At 38.3% G+C, this 17409-nt stretch overlaps 2 protein-coding genes across 5 annotated transcripts in view; one reads left to right on the top strand and one right to left on the bottom strand.

Annotated features, from left to right (window-relative positions):
- The window catches only part of LOC135169256 (uncharacterized), a 187305-nt gene that overhangs the window by 168549 nt on the left and 1347 nt on the right, over positions 1–17409 (bottom strand). The window lies entirely within an intron of this gene.
- Positions 61–17161, top strand: Cht6 (Chitinase 6). Of its 3 annotated transcripts, none has more exons than XM_064133664.1 (15): positions 61–344; positions 5035–5095; positions 5600–5782; positions 5870–6129; positions 6223–6477; positions 6564–6749; positions 6956–7221; positions 7358–8602; positions 8688–8879; positions 9161–9250; positions 9325–11050; positions 12436–14490; positions 15243–15327; positions 15401–15535; positions 15705–16171. In XM_064133664.1, exons 1-15 carry the CDS (start codon positions 336–338, stop codon positions 15737–15739), a joined length of 6783 nt encoding a protein of 2260 aa, XP_063989734.1. In that variant the 5' UTR covers positions 61–335; the 3' UTR covers positions 15740–16171. The 3 variants fall into 3 exon arrangements, with proteins under 3 accessions (XP_063989734.1, XP_063989735.1, XP_063989733.1); XM_064133665.1 differs by lacking the exon at positions 15705–16171 and adding an exon at positions 16179–17161 and having other exon boundaries at positions 62–344; positions 9325–9796; XM_064133663.1 differs by lacking the exon at positions 15705–16171 and adding an exon at positions 16179–17161 and having other exon boundaries at positions 62–344.

The following is a 17409-nucleotide window of genomic DNA, read 5'->3' as shown; positions in this document are numbered from 1 at the left end:
ATGTGGGTACCCTGGTGGGGCAACTAAGAGGTGGGGTTGAGCCGGCAATGAACATCCATGAAAGTAACAGTGCTGTCTAGCGCTTTCGTCCATGCGACAGGGATTTACTCTCGACTTAAGTTTTTAATTCTGTGATATCCGAATAAAAATCAGTGATTTAAAAAAAAATTAAATTATTACTAGTTGTTCTAATCAATTTATTCCCACTACCAACGGTAAATCGTCACAGAAAATAAAATCATTAATTTATTAAGTGAAATTTCGTGTTCAGTTGTTATCATGAAGATATTGTGATTCAATTCCCATCATAAAATAGGAGGAAATCATTATCCATAATGGATTGGGTAAGTGTATTTTCTCAATTCAAATAAAAACATTCCAACACGAAGGAATATCAATCGAGTGAATGGATAATTATTAATTAAAAATTTATTATGTATTTTATTCCCGAGTATTTTCTTCATACGAGAGATAATTATTCCTGGAAAAAGGTGAAGAAAAATTCCAATACCCTGGGAAAATTATTTTCTCTTCTCTCAGGGTGAATTTTTTTTCACTTCATTTCCTCATTGAGTTATGAAAATCGTTTGAGCTCGGTTGAGACAACGGATGAACTTTCATTGCAGCCTTGAAAGGGTATTGTAACGGATGTATTTCGCCGTTAGAATTGTTTATTGCCATGTAATTATGCGTTGTATACGGAAATTTCCCAATGAAGAATTTTTTTTTGCCCAATTTTTGAATGATGAAGTTTTAATGTTTCCCAAGTGACTGGGGTTCCTCAAGACCCCAGAAAGACCATTCATATGGAAATCAAAGATATCCTTTCGTTTCAATCTTCTCAACATATCTATTCATGAATTTCCAACCAAATTTAATTGAATAACTGATAACAAAAATTTTGTAATTTGTTATCAATGTGTAAATAAGCAACAATTAGTATAGAAACACCTCATTACCGTCTCATTTCCATTGTCCCACATGTGAAAAACCTTACTGTTTTCCCAAAGTTGAGGGACTAACATTGCAAAATCATAGCGTAATGACAAAACTCCATTCTCTCACAAAAAATAATGATTTCTAAATTGTTCTACAATCATGATGAAAAAAAAAACTAAATGACAGATGCTGACTGTTTTCATGATTTAGAAAATCAACACAATTGTATAACAGAATAGCTCTCTGGGTCTGTAGTTTAACGCAAAATTAATGCCGCGGAAATAACAATAATTAGGAAGAAGTAATGTTTGTAAAAAAAAAAAAATACTATCGGTGGCTTTCGAGGAAAAGAAAAGTAGTCAATCGTCCACGTGCGTAGTTCCAGTGAACAGTGAAAGCTAGACCGATGATCTTTTATTTATAAGGGAAATAAGTATGTAATCTAGGAAGAGATCATCCCCACGACCTTCCTTACTTCATTAATATTGATTAATTGTAACGGAATCCCTCCTGTGATTAGTTGAAAAAAATATTTGTGTAATGATACGACTCTCGTGTTCCGATTTGTCATTAACTCGAACGATGACAATCGATGATGGATCGTTAGAGAGAAATTTTCAATAAATTGTCAATGATGATTTGCTGAAATCAGCCATGTTCATGAATAATGATCAATCAACTGTAATAGCAGTGAATAATCGAGAAAAATAGGTTCAAAATATTGTCGGGAAGTATAAGTTGAAGAAATTGAAAGAAAAAGTCAAGAGAAATTTAATAAAATTTTCTAACGAAAGAAATAGGCTTTAACCTCGATTTTTGGTAGAACCTCTCTAGCCGAATCTTCGTTAACTTTTCGCGAAAAAACCATACGACGATTTATTCTCACTCTCGCATATTCCACCGCAATATTGTCTCTCTTGCGAATGAACCTCTGTAATTACCATCCCCCACCTTTACGTCACCACCCGCCGATCGTCCTACGTCGCTAATGAAAAGTGATCGACCTTCCCAATCACAAAAAAACCAATAAATTCCTTTACATATGAATAAAATCGATAAGAAAATAAATCGTGAAAGGAGAACACGTCGAGCTGCAACGAAAGTTTGTTGCTGTTCTTTTAAAATATGGATAAAATAAAATTGAAATTCCCGAGGACGGCCAGCTGGTTGACCTTTCTCTAGCGCCTTCGGGCATTTATTGCTTTCAAGAATTAAAGCCTCAAGCTTCCCATTTCTTCACACATTGACAGTTCTTCCAGGAACTTAAATATTTTTAATATTTTTCAGCGTTCACCTAACGCACGAAATATTATTAAACCTCACGATAAATTATTTCACGTTGCATTGAACCCTCAGACTTGAACTCCCCCTGGAATGTACCCAACAAATCCGGTTTCAATTTTTGTGACAAACAAATTCCAACTCTTTTCGGTTCATCCTCACTTTTTGTTGATTCCTCTTCCCCCACCCCCTCTAAGAGACACATGTAGCCGGGCATAAGTATTTCCTCGACCTTTCGTCGTCTTGAAAAGAAACCAGAATGCCAGAGAGCTGTGATTTCCAAGGTCATTCGGCCAACAAACCGCGTGGGTTTCAAAAGATGCAAATTATCAATGATAGAATTTCATACTTCTATTTGTACAATAAGTGAGAGTTTCGCGAATATTAAATTCATCTGATTATTCTCATAATCTCAGGATTCGTGTATTTCGATAACTATTAAAGGTATTTTGAAATGTATAAAATCCTGATCTCAGGTCTTACCGCTCTCTCAAGAGGCTCGACTTGGCCACCAGAGATCTGACTCACTTTTACTTTTAAACAGGAATTTACCAACGGGTCTAAGAAGACTATTACATCGTAGGAAATAAATAAACTCTTATTATCATTCAGATATTCATTCAACTACAACTTACTGAAACATAATAAAAATTCGCAATATGAAATTGAACTTTCATTGATATTTAAGAAATGTCCATGATTTAAATAATAAGGAAGCCAAGAGATGGACATAATTGTTGTAAAACAACTAAAATATTACGTCATTTTACGGTTCATTTTTCTTTTCGTCTTATTTTTATCTCACGGTTCGTTAGATTATTACTCTTCATAGCCTAAATCAATATCAGACAGCCACTAATTATAAACCATAGAATTCTCAATTATTGGCAGAACGAGTTCCTAGTTCTCTTATTAAGATTAATAACCAGAAATCACGAGGGAAAAGTTTCCATATTCAACTTGAAATTCTGAACGCAGAGACCTCCAAGAAAATATTCAATCTATCGGAGAAATGGAATCAATGAAAAATTTCGTAATCGAGTTAATTGATACACGCAAAGCCTCCAGGTATTCCACAGGTGAATTCTCGCACGATGCTCTCCAATGCGTGTTACATTCATTAAAACTCCCACACGTTCATTACCGTATTTGTAACAAAGTAAGAGTCAACGATAAAACCACACGAATAATATTCACAAGAGCATTCTATCCAAGAAAAAAAAAAGTGTAAAAACAACACTGTTATAATAACCCACTTAACCACTACCAGACGTATTAAAGAACCGATATTTCACACATTGATAATTGTCCCAATGGTATGCAATGCTCCACTTTCTCAACCAACAATCATTGATTTTTATCTCTATTTTTATTCAAGAGATTTGTTTTCTTTTTTTTTTTTTGTCAAATTCTCCAGAATGATTTTTGCCAACTCCGACATTCGACAATTATTTTCCCCATAATTTTTAAAATTCAATTATGGGACATTCGGTGACGAGGGAGGGGCTGATAATCATAATCGCTATTTAATTAACATTGGCATGAAGTGCCACACGACGACGTAACGGCAGTTACGTCTCCTGGACCCGAAACACCAGCCAGAGAAAGTGGTTGAGTGTCTCGAACTCACTCAAACCATTCCTTCTTTATTTTTTTTTTCTTCAAATTCTTTTTCTTGCTTTCTCTTTACACACGAATTGCATAACGTCTCTAGTGCGGCATCGCCCCATGCACTACTGACTGTATAATAAATGTAACATCTAATGTGTCACGGCTATTCCCTCATCGTCATCGGTTCCTCGTTGGTATCATCATTACAACTCTTTAGATCGTTTCCGATGATTATTTTTTTCTACAATTAAACGCGTTTAAAATGGGAGAACATTTTTAGATTTTTATGGAGTGGAAAATTGATGGAAATTACTTGCTTGAAGTAGTGTTGAGGAAAAAATTTAAATTACATGGATAGTTAGTGGTAATTTTCAGAGGAGGGACAGTGAATTTAATTCAGGTGAGAGAGGCAGTAAAATCGTTGATCGCTTTTGACTGTTGGCGAGTTCTTCAATAACATTGTTAAAATAACAGTCTTTGAAATTTTTTTTAACTCTAATTACTTTTCATACAACAATTAGTTTATTTCAAAGTTTCTTTTACATTGCTCGATTCAAAAACCTCAATTAAATCTTATTTATCGAAAATTTCTTCAACTGTAATAAAATATTCTCCCATTTTTTTATAATAACGGCGATTTTCTAGATAAATCGATAAATGTGTCGAGTTGAAAAGAATTTCACGTTATAGTTATTCTTTTTGTGAGAATAATTTTACAATTATTCCGCGCATGAGTGATTTTACGAAGAAATGGTGAGAGACATTTCCATTAGAAATTTCTTAAAAAATTTTCTCGGGATAAGTGAAAAATATTGTATTAATGTCAGTAAAGTTCAAAGACACCTTTTTCCATGTCATACCCGGGCCTGTGATTATTCAACTCACGAAACACGTTTTTAACGCGACGGTAATATCAATTGATTCGTGAAACAATCCATATCCGCATTCCGTTTTGTCGACAGAACGGAAAAAAAAAGGAGGGAAAAGGGCCGCAGACAGGCCCCTTACCGCTGGATTTTTCAAACGGATGTTGCAGGTAAAAAAACGCATGTAGAAATGTGAGTGTGACGTGCGACGAGGCGTGTCACTTCCTCCGGAGACCATTGCCCAATACAATTAATGTAACATTGATAGTCAATTGAGACGGATATTATCACTAACAAGACACCTGTAATTATTCCACCAATTTTTTTTTTAATGCAGGGACTGAGGGTCACGACACTAGCTCTATGGATGGTAATAGGACTCACTGCTATCAACGACTGTAAGTTTGAGAAATGAAAATAAATCTATTGGGAGCAATTTGAGACATGAGATAATGACCCCTAAACGACCACCTCTAGACCATCTTCACCAAACGATCTAGTCATCATTAAAAAACCTCGTGGAGTTTCTAAATAACAAAATATGCATAAACCCCAGTAGTTTAACGAAAATTACCCAATAATACCGATGATTTACTCATCGGGAGTGCCTCTAAAATGTCACAACTATACCTCCACCATTAACAAAATAAAAAATAAAAGACTATTTAAAATGTTTTTTTTAAACGAAAGTCCATTGGAGTTTCAATTTCTCTCTCCACTTGCAGTTTTCTCCACCGTCCATTTACGTTCACGTGTAGAAGCCTCAATATTTTCACTTATTCGTTCCAGAGAGTTAAGCCAGCATAAAATCATGCATATTTAATTAAACATTTCAATGTCTCCGTCAAACTAGTAAATTTCTCCAAATAATTTCTCACAATATAATTGGACATTTTTCATAGGCAATGGTGACCAGAGAATCATATGTTATTACACAAATTGGTCAGTGTACAGGCCAGGTACAGCAAAATATTCACCGCAGAACATAAATCCATACCTATGTACCCATCTTATTTATGCCTTCGGTGGTTTCACCAAGGACAACACATTGAAGCCATTCGACAAATACCAAGACATTGAGAAAGGTAGTGAAAACATTGGCATGATAAATTGCCCTGAAGTATTTGAAGGTGGAGTATGAAAAATCAAGGTTTATGGATAATTGATTTTAGGTGGATATGCCAAGTTCACTGGTCTCAAGACCTATAATAAAAATCTGAAGACAATGTTAGCTATTGGTGGATGGAATGAAGGCTCCAGTAGATTTTCACCTATGGTAGCTGATCCCGAGAGGAGGCGGGAATTGGTGAAAAATTCTGTTAAATTCCTCAGGCAAAATCATTTCGATGGTCTCGACCTAGATTGGGAATATCCGGCATTCAGGGACGGTGGAAAGCCACGGGATAAGAATAATTACGCTGATCTTGTCCAGGTTTGTTGATTAATTATCGAAAAATATTCAAGAGAGGGAGGGAAAGGGCGAACCCCTAACAATATAAAAATTTAAAATCTTGAATATTCACAGGAATTAAGAGAAGAGTTTGAACGAGAGTCTTCGAAGACAGGGAGACCACGTCTCCTCCTGTCAATGGCTATTCCCGCTGGTATCGAGTACTTGGAAAAAGGATACGATTTACCGAGGTTAAACGAATACCTTGATTTCTTCAATCTCCTGTCTTACGACTATCACTCGGCATTCGAGCCCGCGGTCAATCATCACTCTCCACTGTACGGATTGGAGGAAGCTAATGAGTATAACTACGACAGTGAATTAACTATTGTCAGTATACTATTTGTGGTTAATTTTCCCCGTATCCTCTCAACTCAGAAATTTAATGGAATTTGTACAATTTTTTTTTACTCCAGGATTATACCATAAGTTATCTGTTGAATCACGATGTCACGTCTGAGAAAATTGTACTCGGTATACCAACCTACGGAAGATCATATACACTTTATAATGCTGATGCCACAGACATTGGGGCACCTGCTGATGGACCTGGTGAAGAAGGAGATGCCACGAGGGAGAAGGGATATTTGGCATATTACGAAGTGAGTTTGGAATGGCTTAAAGAATTTTTTTTTCCTACGTCTCACCCCGTCTCACCGTACCCCCAGGCCCATTAAATCACCATAATCATAAAGTAAAAATATTCTGGCTCAATTTCTACAGAACTACCTTTATGTATCTTGATAAACTTCGATGAAATTGAAATTTAAACTCAGTGACTCAATACAAGTTATTCTACCCCTTTAAGATATGCGAAAATATTGCGAAATCTGATGAATGGGAAGTGGTCCAGCCAAATGAGAAAGCTATGGGTCCCTATGCCTTTCGTGCGAATCAATGGGTCGGTTATGATGACGAGAACATAGTTCGAGTGAAAGCTTTTTACGTCAAAGAGAAGAAACTGGGAGGCATCATGTTCTGGTCCATTGACAATGATGACTTCCGTGGGAAATGTCACGGACGTCCGTATCCACTCATTGAAGCTGCCAAAGAGGCCCTCCTCTCCGGAAGCCCGTAAGAAAAATAAACAATGATATCCTATTTTCCGTAGCCTAAGAAATTCTCTATAAAAAGTCCCCGCTCAATTTTTCATAAGTCCTAATTACCAGGATAATTAGCCAATCAAACAAAGATTAATATGTATCTCTAGAAAACCTTCCGAGAGATCAAAGCCACCAGCGCACCATAAAAAAACTAAGTCCCAAGGAAGTCAACGTACATCGGATACCTCCATCGAACGAAAATACTCATCTCCACGTCGATCGGGTTCAAAGCCGACTCGAAAGCGTCTTTCCACCTCTCGTTCAACCCCTCGTTCTACTACCCCAACCCCACGTATCGCAGAAGATCGTGAAGATTCCCCCGAATCATCTGAAGAACACAATACCCTTAGTCGTCCCCGAAAGACTCGTGTAAAATCCCGCTCAGGCACTCGACGACGAGATCAGACAAGAAAGATAGATAAAATAGAGGAAGACGCATCCTCCTTCAGCAACAGTATAACAACACCGGAGCCTCCAACAACTCCAGATCCAGGATCTGACTTCAAATGTGAGGATGAAGGTTTCTTCCCTCATCCTCGAGACTGCAAGAAATACTTTTGGTGTTTGGACAGTGGCCCTGGTGGTCTTGGAGTCGTTGCCCATCAGTTTACCTGTCCCTCAGGTCTGGTATTCAACAAAGCAGCTGATTCCTGTGATTATCCACGCAATGTCGTCTGTCCAAAGGTCAAGACCGCACCAGCTACAACGACTTCTAAACCCAGTACCACAAGTAAAACCACGAAAAAAACAACAACTGTAAAACCAGTATCTGAAGAAGAAGAGGAGGAGGAATATGAGTATGAGGATGATGAGGTGAATGCTGCTGAAGATAATGAAGAGGTACCGGTCAGTACGACAGCGAAACCCCTGTTGTATAAGACGATTAATAGGAGCAGACCTACCACGACTACAACTACCACTACCGAGGCTACCACGACTGAAGATACCATTGAGACAGCTAGAGGTTTTAAGGGTGACGAGGGAGAGATTGAGGACACTGAGGATCCCAAAGTCCTCAAGGAGCTGATAGATCTTATTAAAAAAGCCGGAGGAATCGAGCAGCTCGAAAAACAACTGCATCTACAGGAGAAAACATCCGGAGATACCACTGAGGGAAATCTAGCTACCCCTGCTACGATCAGTAGGAGTCTGTACGAAAGGGTGTTGAATCGACAGGCCACAAAATTATTTGGAGGTGCAACTGGAAAGGATACGAAGCAGGTAGCTAACTCTAGGGGTTCTTTCCAGAATGGCCCTGGGCGATCCCAGTTTGAGGGACTCGATGAGGTGCCAGAGGTGAAGAGCCTGAGGAGGACTAATAAACATCAGTATGTTACGATAGCACGACAAAGGTGAGAGACTTCTCTATTTATCATCGAGTACGTCGACAGTGAAATTATCAAGTCTTCCAATTAAAAAATATTATTATTGTTCTAGATCATCCACTAATGAACCTGCAGTGAGTGAAGAAGAACTGGGTGAGGAGGAAGAAGTTGAACAAGACAACGATGATGCATCATCTGATGATCAGGTAGTCAGTAATGTTCATGAGAAAGAACGAAATTCTTCTCCAAAGCGAGTGACACCGAATTATGTTAACATTCGGAGAGCGAGACCAACGACTGAATCGTAAGTATAAAAACTTAATGACTATCATTCTGTAATGTACGTGAATTATGCAGAATCGTATATATTACGCGATCATTTCACTGTGAAAATTTGCAAGCTAGTTTTCAATTGAATCATTGCTGGAATTATATACAGGAATGACAACGATATTGAAGAAAAATACACACAAGAAGAAAACACCTCAAATTTCTTCCACAAACAACACAACATAAAGTAAAAAAATTTCACTACCCCTCACCTTCCTTATTTTTTTCTCAATAAATTTATTATTTATTGTTCAGTTCTCCCAGTGAAGAGGAACCCGAGACCTCATCACTTTCAACTGAATCGGTTGAAGAAACATCCCAAGACTCAACTACTGCAAAATCCAGGTATTTATTCCCCCCCTTCCTCTCCCTCTTCCAAAGAATCTCCCTCAAACGTCTAATTATTCTCATAACTCTAGATATACCAACATCCATCGCTTCAGAAGTACAACATCATCCTCCAGTGAGGCCGGAAATCCCTCAAAATCATCCGAAGAAACTTCAGAATCACCTTCAACAAGCTCCCTCGAGTTTACCCCCACTGAGCCCCAGGTCTTCTCAACCCCCTCCCCCTCCTCCACAACAGAGATTCCAATGACCTCCACGGAGTCTCTCCCCGATGCCACAAACCCCACAATAAGCACAACTCACCAGCCAGCAACAGAGCCAGTAAAACTGGTAGAGAACTCAGTCACTGATATACCACTAACAACATTCCCAGCACCATCAAACCCTCGCACAACTCCTTTACCAAGGACAACAGTCTCAGTAGTGTCTTCACCCAGGCCCTTTGGTTATCCCCGAAGAACACGTCCAACAACAGCCTCATCATCATCATCATCAACAACAACGTCATCAACACCATCAACAACTGAGCAATCAAGACTCAAGGTGAGTAACAGACCAACGAGAAACTTTGCGAGGTCGTCGAGTTCGTATCAAAATCGGGTAAGAACACGAACAAGAACATCAACAATATCCAATGACATCAATCAATCAGTGGAGAATAATTCCAATGAGATTGCTTCAGTGGAGCCTGAAGTTCAGACAATCAGTAGATCGCGACTGGGGACGAGAAGAGGGGGACCTAGATATTCGTCAAGAAAAACGACGACAGAAATTCCTAAAAGTACAGTATCAACACCTGATGTCGTATCCACGTTGAAATTCAGTTCTAGAAGGGGAACAAGACCAACTCCCACTGCTGAAACTACAACGAGTTCCTCTGGGATATCTCGAAGAAGAAGACCCACAGACAGCAAAATAATTCGAATCGCATCGGACAATTCTGAAGCCTTGAAACATTCGAGGTCTGAGTCTCTTGGGGATAATGATGAGAAGATTACGAAAATTCGTGTATTCAAAGTACAAGAGGATGTGTTGAATGTAATTGAACCATTAGAATTCGAAAATGAGACGAAAAATCAGACAGAATCATTAGGTACCATTACAGAATCAATTTCTACTGATTCTCTTCCAACTTCAACTGCATCTACGCCTACGGAGGCTTCGACGACTATTACGGAAACTGCTGACACTAATTACACAACAGAGAGTATTACAACAACTCTCAGTAGCACAACTCTAGATAATAGCACAGTAAATAATGAACAATTCACGAAGGAGGATAAAAAACAATTGAAAAGAAAAGTTTTATTGAGAAGACGTCCAGTCACTCCTTCCACCACGCCAGTAGAGCCAACGATAGAAATGAAAAGACGAAGAAAAATTCTGAAACGTATTAGACCGCATTTGGAAACTGTTTCTAATGAATTACCAACGGCTGAAGACCCCGAGGTTTTATTCAGTTCGAGGTATAACGGAAACTCCACTACCCCATTGATTTTCTTATCTGAGGAGAAGACGGAATCGACTGGACTTCCAACTGAATCATCAGAAAACGAAATTACTACAGCGCTGATCGACAATTTAACAACAAACTTCGATAATTTTGAAGATACAACAGTAGAATCCACTACAATGCTCACGGGTCCCAATGACGTAACGACAATTACTATTGAAACAACTTTGGAGACTGAGCGACCATCAGACAACGATAATCTCTTAGAACCAACGATTACAACGACAGAACTTGATCTTGATGAACCAACAACAATTACAACAACAAGTCCAACGACAACTCCAGTAAGTACAACATCATCAGATCCAGTTTCCAGGTTTGTGAGACGAAAATTCGTGAGAAAACGTCCGGCCTTCTCAACAACAACCACACAAGCTCCAACATCAGCGCGGAGATTTGGTATTTCAAGGTTTTCTGGAAGATCAACAGTAGAGCCAACCAACTCTGTTATAAATTCTCGTAGAAAGGGTTTATTCGTGAGGAGAAGGCCGGTACCTTCAACGACCTCCAATGCCAATGATGACACTGATGTCAATGAACATCTCCAAACATTTTGGAGTCAACATACAACATCACCAACGACAATTGGACTGACTCCAATCTATGATTCAGAAGTGTCATCCACTCTAATCTCCAAAGAACCTGACTCATCTCCTGAAGAATCCTCCGATAAACTGGGAAACGCCGTTGGTTTTCGATCGGGTAGAACTCGTTTCATTGGTGAAAATGAAGCAGAGCCCACGGGTAATGAAAACGAAGAACAAATCATCAAGTTTCCAGTACCAAAAAGCCAAATTAATCCATCAAAGAAGCAGTCAAATGTACCCGTGGGCTTTTGGCAGAGTCAAACCCCAAAGAGCCGATCCTACCCTCGAAAGCCAACGACAACCGAATCATCAGTCACTGAAACCCTCATTCCAGCCCGTAAATTTGATTACGTGGCTGATGCATTACTCAGAAAACAACAGTCTCAAAAACCACCCTCCAATACCCCATCAACACCTAAACAATCAATAACAAGATTAGTAACATCAGTCGTTGAGTCTGGAACAACAGAACGACAGATAATTCTCATTAAAACTAAATACTCGTCATTAACATCAGCAACAAAAATACCGTATGATAATTCCCTTCATTACGACAAGGATTATCCCTCTTCCGAGGAACAGAGATATTTTTTACTGAATGAAATTCATGATTCAACTGAAAGAACAGTTGAAAAATCAACATTACCCATTGAACGAGTATTTGCAAGACGTGCTCGATATTTTGTAACTGAACCCAGTGTTGAGTCATCTACCATCGAGATCGAATCAGTCTTCAGCGATCTCGTGGGTAGAAAATGAAATAGACTCCAACAAATGCCAATTAGTTCTAATATTTAAACAATTTTCATCATCTTAATCAAACAATACATCCTTCACGAATGTAACATATTGCCATGACGATAATAATCACGAGCTATGCTTCAAAAAAAAAAAAAAAATCACCACCAATATGGCGACCAATGATCTCGACCTTGAACGTCGAAAGTGTCGTCGCACTTTTTTGGCAACCCATACTGAACCAAAAATACATACAAAAAATCTGCACTCCAGAGCAAATGGAACATCTGAGAGATGATTTTTTTCAGTGAATTCATGGCCACTGTCTATATGATATTTTTCAGGTGAACCTGGAAATTCCTGAGAAACCTGATCTACCAACATTGAAGCAGCTGATTGACACTAACTATGGAATCACAAGGTCGTTTGATACTTCAGTCAGAAGTACTCAAACGTATGAGGTCAATTCTCTTAATGACGAGTTTGAAAATAAATTACCCCATATTATTGATTCTGATGGAATTAAAGTGAGGGTCAAGATTTTAGATGATTATGGGAGTGGGGAAGTTAAGATTAACCAGTTTGCTGTACTGACTTTACCCCACGGGGCATTGAATCCTAATATTACAAGTACTGTTTTAAAAATTGAAGTTATCAATGATCAGAACGTGGGACATCTGTCAGCTGATGATGCTGAAATTTTGGATAATCGATTGTCGAGAAGAAGAGTGAGTGATAATAACATTATTAACGAATCATCACCGAGAAGTTCTAGGCGCAGAGGTAAGGTTGACCAGCACTTAACAACCACCAATTGGACGAATAGTAGACGAAGAAATGTAAGAAGAAGAGGAAATTCTATTACTCATACTGATCAGCATGCTCAGAACACAGAAATTGTTAATATTTCTTCAACATCTCCAATGAATGAGCATATCGTGACTACAGTGAAGCCAACGACACTCCGAGGAAGTTCAGTGGTGATTCACAATAGCGATGACCCTGTTAGAGGGTTCTTCATAACTAGAAGCCTCGACGATGTTCCTGTAGTGACTGATAAAATTAATTTAGCGGAATATACTACGGAAATGGCTTCAACCATTACTGCCGATGTGATGCCAACGACCATTGAAAACGATGAAGTCACTACTCAATTTTTTACTACAGAGAGTTCTCACCTATGGAATAATGAACTTGATGGAACGAAACTTACAACAGCTGCAGAAACAACCACTACCAGACTCTTTGACAATTATTTAACAACAACTTTCCAACCGACTGAAATGGTTCTCACTCCAGGAGTGATTGAAGGCCATGAGGGAACTACCATTCGATCGGAAATCACAACCTATACGAATGATGTCAATGATGGACAAGGAAACAATACGGAAACCACAACCTTCAGGGAAGAACAATTAAATGAATCAAATGTCACAGTAGAAGAATCTACCGAAGCCCCCACTACCACCGAAAATAATTATGAAGCAGTAGCATCTACCACACCCTACAGTTTGATGACAGATACAAATAAAATTAATGAATCGTCAGAAAAAATTTTACCAGATGTTGATGGCACCACCTCAAAAATAAATGATATGGAAGAAGGGACTACGGAAACTCCAGACATAATTTCAACAGGTTCACTTGCAGATATTATTGATAGAACTCCTGAAAACAGATCGACAATAATTCTGAAAATCATTCCATTCGTTCAAGATGAACGAACTGATTCACTTTCGAAATTACAAAATCCAACCACTGAAGTAATTCCTTCAGTAACTCATCTCAACCCTGGAGATGTCCAGAGTTCTATTGCATCATCGACAATACCGTATGCATCAACTCATGTAACTTCTCCATCAATAGTTTCTACTTCATATTCATCAATAAATACTGTCTCCACCCCCCCTACCACGACATCACCGCCTACCCCTGAAATACCACTAAAAAGATTTCGGACAAATGCTCGAACACGAGGAAGAGTTCGCTATTACCCTTCATCATCATCAATCACATCAGCTCCTACAGAGCGAAAGCCTCGTCCATTTTTATCAATTCGCCGACGTCCGTATACCCCCAGAAGTCGCCTAGAATCATCAGAATCATCAGAAGAATCGCTTTCTATAACTGCGTCATCACAATCTACAACACCAGTCCCACCTCCACCTTCCCCAAAAGGCCGAATAATTCGTCGTGGTAGAGGACGAGGTAGAACTCGCCAAACTACGAGTACGACGACCGAGCAAAGTTTCCCATCCACAGAAGTACCAGAAGAAGCTTTAAAAATCGAAGAAGATAATCCAAACAATGAAGCTACCCCTAAGTATCCTCAAGCGGAAATCACTAAAGAAGACGATCAAATCATCGCTGAGAGCAGTTATGCAGAAGTCCTTGGGGAGGTCAGTTTAAGCAAAAAAAAAAATGATGAACAAACGACTAAATTATAAATAGAATCCAGAAGATGCCTCTGATGCAAATAAACACGCCTATTGCTATTGCTGTGGGTCTCTTCTACGAGCCTTAGTTCTAGTCCCACATCTTCAGACCAATTGGACATATAAACACAATTTTTTCCCCCACAAATGCTAATAACAGTGGACAGTCTAACAATGCCGAGATGATGGATCTTGTCCTGTCACCTAACGCCTCAATAATTGAGCAGCATTACGGGACATGTTGGGCTTCGTCGAACACAAGAAATGTGCCTACTTCTCGAATAACATTCATTCTGATTTTTTATCACTGAATTTCTGTTACTGTCCTGTTTTTAATGTTTTAGAGTGTGTGCTTCGGATTATGTCACGCTTAAATGTTTTTTTTTTTCATTATAACTATGCCAAATTTTATTATTTTCCCTTTACTCCTTTATTGTTCAAGGAAGTCTCGATTTGTTCAAATTAGAAAAAGGAAAATATAAATTTAATCGCACAGTTGTAATGAAAACGTCTCATTCGTAACCCGGGTGCAAAAATACGACTTTGCATCCTGGTTGCACAATCTACTATTTCCTTCTATGAATAGTTTAGATATTTTCTATATTAACGCTTGCGATTAGTCTGTACCTTCTTGTCTAATCGATCATGATGAGGAATATTATCGTTCCAGGAAGGTTCCTGAGATGGAGTCTTTTAACTGTGTTTGTCATGTTTAGGTGGGAGGCCCGAGACACTCGGGGAGCTTTTTGAAAAGACCTGGCACCATTGCTAAGCCCACTACGTTGAAAAGCTATGCTATTGGTTAGTCACACTTAAACATTTTTTCGTTCGAGAGGAAGGTTTACGTCTGAACCAAAAATTATTATAATTCCAGAATACGAAACCGCAGATCGTCGTTATTCGAGTAAATTCGTAGTTCCGACAACCGAAAATACAGACCAAACTGGTCGTGCCCAAGAGCTCGCAGTATCCCTGATAGATCCATCAGTAGCTGCCTCTTTCGAGACAGGTAAACCTCACCATCATCACTAAAAAGCCATTTGGATTGCAAAAAAAATTGGATTACATCAAAGTTAAATGAACGTTACTTTCATCATAATTATCTATCTTTCACGTTTCTCTTGGTATTGGTACTCTGTGTCTCTGAATTAATTTTCTAATTGATTTCTTCCCTCCAGCCATGAAAGAACTCAACGTTTCATCATTCAACTAACAATCTAAAAAAAAAACTCTCTCGACTATCATCATTTAAGTCTCCGGATGGTGCAGAGACTCCTCAACAAATTCTACGTAATTAATTGTTACATCATCTTCATTTGTCTTCCTGAATGTTAGAGTGGAAGAATGTTTTTGTATAATTGTGTCTATCTACTAACGAATTCTGTAATGAAGTGATAAGAGCAACATTAGAGGAAATGCTTTTCGTTATATTTTTTAAATTAGTCGGTTTAGAGGAAAATATCGGAGGAATATAGCACATAATTTATTGAGTTATCAAATATATCAACATTTTTTTGCCCTTCGACATTTTTATCTGAACAAACTAATTGCATTCGTCTGAGATTTCATTTCACTTCACAATGTTCAACTCCCTAACGACCACCAAAGTATTAAAATGAAAAATAAACATGAAGAGATTGTCTTATGGATAGGTAAAGAAATGTCGAGAAACCGGGGTGGACAGAGGCATAAACTCGAAGAGTTCAAAGGTATCACTGAAGCACCAACCACCAGAACGACACCATCGAGAAGACGACAAAGGCCCACTGCTGGCTCACAAGAAGCTAAAGGAATTACCAACAAACCCCGACGTCCTGCCATTATTGATTACGATTACTATGTCGATGAGGAGGTGCGTATTTCGGTGAAACCCGAATTGAAGAACAAAATATATGTGACAACCAGTGGAAGAATCGGTTGCTTGGATCAGGGAACATTTGCTCATCCGTTTTCATGCAAAAAATTCATCACTTGTGCTAAGATGGTGGGGGGCCAGGTTGTGCCCACTGAGTACTCTTGTCCCAATAAATTGTCTTTTGATCCTGTTGGAGGTATTTGTAATTGGTCCGCTGGACTCGGATGCAAGGAGTCTTTGTAATAAAGCTTTGTTTCTATCGTTTGTATTTGAGGAAAATCAGAGGATAAATTATTGAATTGATAATCTTATCGCAAACTTTGGTCCCCATTCATTGGCGATATTATCGAGAATTACCAAAAGGACAAAACTATTTGGACTCACTATTGGAAATTATTTTTTTAACTACTCGTAACTTCAGTGGATTCCAAAATATTTATGGAGCATCGATTTATCTAAAAAACAAAGTCTGGAATTTTTTTTGGATCTTTCCGAAGCTGGCTTCACTAATTTATAAAATCACGTTCCAGAGATTTATCTTCTTGTTTTACTTAATTGCAAAATTTTACTATCATTCGCTCGTTTTTTTATTAAATGAACTTTCCCATAGGCATTATCTACTGGATATTAAAGATATTTTTAGTTCTATAGAAAACTGTTAGCCATATCTAAATCTCATTTAAGCACAGCGTCGTGATATTATCAATAAATGTAATGATTCTTATTAATTCGTCAATTTTTTGTATATACTAATTGATTGTAAATAAGACTTCAACTGTGAGAAATTTTTGACGATGAGTTACACTTAATTTATATAATCCCTACCAAGCGTCGTGTCTAAGGATAAATATGGAGTGAATCCAGGAATTAAAATCAATTAGAATCATCAGCATTTTCGATTTTGCCCAATTGTACTGTAAGTCGATATGGCAAAGCCCTGTTTTACTTGCCTGCCATACAGACCCAAGGATCTACCTTTTCACCTGACGACAATGATTCAATTCAGGATGAGGAGACGAACCAATCGT

Source organism: Diachasmimorpha longicaudata, chromosome 14 (genome assembly GCF_034640455.1).
Source record: "Diachasmimorpha longicaudata isolate KC_UGA_2023 chromosome 14, iyDiaLong2, whole genome shotgun sequence".
Classification (NCBI taxonomy): domain Eukaryota; kingdom Metazoa; phylum Arthropoda; class Insecta; order Hymenoptera; family Braconidae; genus Diachasmimorpha; species Diachasmimorpha longicaudata.
Note: the sequence above shows the minus strand (reverse complement) of the source record. Positions and strands in the feature narration are given on the sequence as shown.